Below are 4,599 nucleotides of genomic sequence, written 5' to 3' on the forward strand. Positions count from 1 at the left end.
ATAGTTGGCCAGAGCAGGGAAGCCAGAGAAGGCCAAGTGTTTCCATGAGAAGTAGAACGGAGAGGACGGGGGGAGAGTTTGGAAATGGAAGCATCAATGACAAGAGTCTCTAAACCTGGGGTCCCAGCCTGAGATCCTGGAATGGGGCTTGGAGTGACGTGGGAGCCACGACCCACCCTGTTTGACAGAGTCACTTCAGTTTCTAACAACTGAACTTATCGTTATGATTGGCAAAGCCCCAGCGTGGTTACCACTTCCATCCTTCAAACCTCAGCAGAGCCGTCAAATCCAAGTGCATCCCTGACTTTCCCTTCAGCAGAACTGGCTGGTTTCCCATTCCCCATGCATACCCCTTGTCTCAGGTCAGGGTCCCTAAAGCAGACCCTCAGACACAAATTCAAGGATTCGTGAGCAAGTGGCTTATTAGGAAGTGCTTCCAGGGGAAACCAGCAGGGGAGGGGGACTGCGAAGTCTCACAGCATGGAAGGTAACTGACTTGACCTTACCAGGAACTCAGGACGCAGTATAGGTCACACTGGGCTTGGAGTCCGTATCTCTCCAGCAGATACCGGTCAAGGGCTGCCCTGATGATGTAAGTTTTGAGTTACTCCCCATTTTTCTATAGCCTGTAGGTTAGGTAGCTCTGGCAGCCTGAAGGTGGGGACTGCAAGGCCACCAGAAGCCAGTGTGCGTGAACATGGTAAATGTGTCCAAGGGGATATGGATGACAATGACAGCATCTGCTTCACTCTATGCCGACTCTATCAGCACCTGTGATACTTTATTACATACACTTGATCACATATCTGCCCACTAGAAGTCTGGCATATGGCACATGCCAAATAAGAGCAGGTGAATGAATGAATGAATGAATGAATGAATGGAAAGAAGGAGATAGGATGACTACCCATTTTCAGCTATAGAAACTTAGAAGGATGAGTAACTTACCCAGGATCCCACAGGGAAGGAGCAGCACGGCCAGGACCCCCATCAGCCTTCTTGACTGTGCATCCAAAGCTTTTGAACTTTGTCCTGGTGGAGCAATGGTTCCCCTCCCCCAGCCCTTTCTTAGAGCACCCCAAAATAGCTTTTGACTCAGCTGGGCAACAACATCCCATTTGCAGAACTTAGGCTTCTAGGACTTTCAAGGAAGCCTAGAGGCGTTGAGGGGAGGCTATACCAATGCGTGTTTCCTCCTAGCTTCCTCTATAAAGGGCAGAAGGAGGTTGGGGTGTCCTGCAAGGAACCAGGCCCATTGAACCCAGTCCATCTCCTCCTGCACCCCAGTTTTGCTCCCCAGGACATGGCAGGCTCCACAGCCATAGCAGCCAGCCTCCTGCTCCTGGCCCTGTGTACCCACTGCATCGCCCCTGCAGGTAAGATTTCCAGCCCCAGAATGGCTCTTGAGCAGGACAACCATCCTGAGGGCATAGCTAGGATGGCACAGTGGAGGGAGGAGGGCCGACCAGCCTGGAGTTGGAGGGGAATGCTGCTGCCCTGTGACTAGATCAGAGGTATTTAGTGAAGGGGACAGGCTCCGTCTGTATCTGGAGCCCAGAGCCTAGGGCAGGGTGAGAAAGGACATAGTTCTTCTCTTTCCGTCTCTTAGGCTCTGCGACCATACCCTTTGCCTGTTGCATGTCCTTCGTTTCCAAGAAAATTCCTGAGAGCCGAGTGGTGAGCTACCAGCTGTCCAGTGGGAGTATCTGCCCCAAGGCAGGAGTGATGTAAGTAACTCGTATCTTCCCCTGGGCACCTGATGGGAGAGGAGCAGGGAGATGGGAGCCTCCAGGGTCACTGAGGGGTGAGGTCAGGAGGACCCAGCTCTGTGGTTCTGGGGAAGTCACCTCACCTCTCTGAGCCTCAACTTCCACACCCAGAAAACTAGGAAGAGGATTCAGAATCAACGATTATTTATTGAGCACCAAATATATACTAGGCACCATTCAGGGCATATAATGTTATCTTTCTCCTCCCCTTTTCTTCCACCTCCTCCCCCCACTCCCGTTCAAGCCGTTGTTTCTCAGTCTAGTTGTGTAGGACGCAGCTCCCTGGCCCATGCTGGTGTTATGAGCCTTGTGCTCCCCCAGCTGAGGCAGCCGGTCGCCAGTGGTTAGTCGGCTGCTCACAGCAACTCACGGCAGCTCTTGCTGGCTGCCAAACGTTCACGATGGCTTCTGGCCACCAGCCACTCATGGCAGCACACAGTAGCCCATGGCAGCACATAGCAGTTCACGACGGCTTCCGGCCACTCACGCTGGCCGCCAGCCACTCATGGCAGCATACGGTAGCCCACGGCAGCACATGATAGCCACTGGGCTGGCCCATAATGTTATCTTAACTAACCCTCTTGACCATCCTATGAGTCAGATAGGATCATCCTCATTTTACAGAGGGCAACTGAGGCTCAGAAAAGTGACTGCTCAAGGTCACCTAGGACTCAAATAATTCATAGCTGCCTCTCACATAAGGCAGGAGGTGTGAACTCACTGTGTAAACAGCAGCATGCTGTAGGAATGTGATGTTCATATTATTAGTGATTCCCCACACTGGCACCAGGCCCAGTTCCACTGGCCTGGAGGAGCACATCCTGCTGCCCCATCCCAGCCCCGATGTCCTTATTGACCACACTTCCTTGCATAGCGTGTGGATTGGAGGTTCTGCCTTTTCTTCTTGGGGATTTTCAATGCATTTTCTTACTCCTCCCTGTGGATAGAGATCCAGAGTTATCGAAGGCAGGACTGGGCTTCCCCCCTCTGACAGGAAGGTGACTGAACATGACACTGAAACAGGGAGACACAGAAACACAGAGCGAAGACATCGTGTGAGTCACTTGCTAGGAGGCTGGGCAGCAGCTTGTCCTCAATGGGCTGCACCCCCACCTCCTCCTAAAACGCTCCAGGCTCCCTGCCAGGTCTCAGGTGTGCCCTGTCATTCCTCCACAGCTTCACCACCAAGAACGGCCAGAAGTTCTGCAGTAACCCTAGGAAGCAGTGGGTCCAGAGGTACATGAAGAACCTGAACACCAAGCAGAAGAAGGCCTCATCCTGGGGCCAGGGCAATGGGCACCCAAGTCCGTCTCCAGAGACGTCCTACTAATAGCTGCATCTCACCATCTCCTGGCCCCCTGTCCTGAAGTTGCATCTTGGTCTCAGTTCTTTGCCAGGCTGCTTGGGGCCTGGTGAGCCAGCAGTGATAAGTGAAGAGCTAATGAACCTGTTTCTTAGCATCACTTGCAGGGGATATGTCTAGTCTATAAAAACTCTTGGGGTCTGAGCAAAGGCTCCAAGCATCCTGTGCCCCTGGCCTTCCCTGAGCTGGGGAGAAGGTCCTTTGTCCTCCTTCTGAGCTGGAGCTGGCCCTTCCCCTGCCTTCCTGGCACCATCAGAGCCCAGGTGCATGAGGCCCAACCTGTAGACAAACTTGTTTGAACCTTAGCCTGCTGCTGGCTTCTCTGGGCCCTATGGTCTTGCAGTGGGGCCTACAGGCTATCATCTATCGATCGATCTGGGGATGGGGGACCTGACAACAGCTGCATCTCTCCATCAGGTAGAGGATGCCTCGGGCTTGTCCCTCTCCCAGCACTCCGAGTGAATGAAAACCCCACAAAAGCAAGGGGCCCCTTTGTGGCATTCACTGCCAGATCCTGGCCCTCCTTGCACACTTCTTATGGGATATGATAATAAAGGTTTCAGGAACTCATTGGTTTTTGTAACAAAATGGGCATAGGAGAGCAGGATAAGGGGACAGCCTGGGTAGTTTAATTCCCTTGTGAAGATATAGCTTCGAGGAGATGTCCCACTTTGTGACATGGCTTGCTCCATGCTACTTTGGGGACAAAGATCTGCTCTGGCTTGAAAGCTGGTCTTTCCCCACATTTTGGTGATGGGAAGATGGGGTGGGGCTGAGGGAGGAGAGGGACCCCAGCTTTTTTTTCCTATGCATGAGATACCATGTAATTTGTATGTCAAGAGTGTGGACACAAGGGGGTGGGTGGGAGATGAGGGTAAAGGGGATTAAATATATGTGATGGAAGGAGAAATGATTCTGGGTGGTGAACACGCAATGTGATTTATAGATGATGTAATACAGAATTGTACACCTGAAATCTATCTAACTTTACTAACAATTGTCACCCCAATAAACTTTAATTAAAAAAAAAAAAGGTGTGGATACACTTGCTACTGTCAGGTACATTCCAAGTAAAATGATTTCTCTTTTGAAGGTGATTGTGTCCTGCCTGTAGAGGCAGGGTTGGGTGTGAACAGTGGTGTCATGCAGGGTCTCTAGTCCTGCTCCCCGCACAAGAACGCAGGATATAATGAGGCCAAAAAGAACAGCAACGGAGCCATAGATAGGGGAGTCATACCACTATATTCTCACTTCTAACATAGCCGCCAGACTGTTCTCCAAAGAGGCTGGTCCAATAGACACTCCCGCAAGCAGTAGAGCCCACTGCCAGCTTCTCCACGCTCCCAGAGGCTCTCCCCTCCTCTCCCTTGCCTGCTTTAGCCCTCCCATGGGCCCAGCTGCAGCCATACCAGACTATACGACTTCCCTGTGGAAATCAATGAAGATCACCCAGGTGAGAACAATCAC

General features: G+C 51.8%; 1 protein-coding gene across 1 annotated transcript; it reads left to right on the forward strand.

Moving 5' to 3' along the window:
* The first annotated feature begins 1,147 nt into the window (after positions 1-1,147).
* Positions 1,148-4,165, forward strand: CCL24 (C-C motif chemokine ligand 24). The gene is given in 4 exon segments (XM_019717666.2): positions 1,148-1,376; positions 1,610-1,727; positions 2,946-3,045; positions 3,047-4,165. Coding segments are annotated over 4 exon segments (381 nt in total). The 5' UTR covers positions 1,148-1,303; the 3' UTR covers positions 3,137-4,165.
* The last annotated feature ends 434 nt before the right edge of the window (positions 4,166-4,599 follow it).

This window comes from Rhinolophus sinicus, linkage group LG03 (assembly GCF_036562045.2).
Source record: "Rhinolophus sinicus isolate RSC01 linkage group LG03, ASM3656204v1, whole genome shotgun sequence".
In the NCBI taxonomy this organism is placed as follows: Eukaryota; Metazoa; Chordata; class Mammalia; order Chiroptera; family Rhinolophidae; genus Rhinolophus; species Rhinolophus sinicus.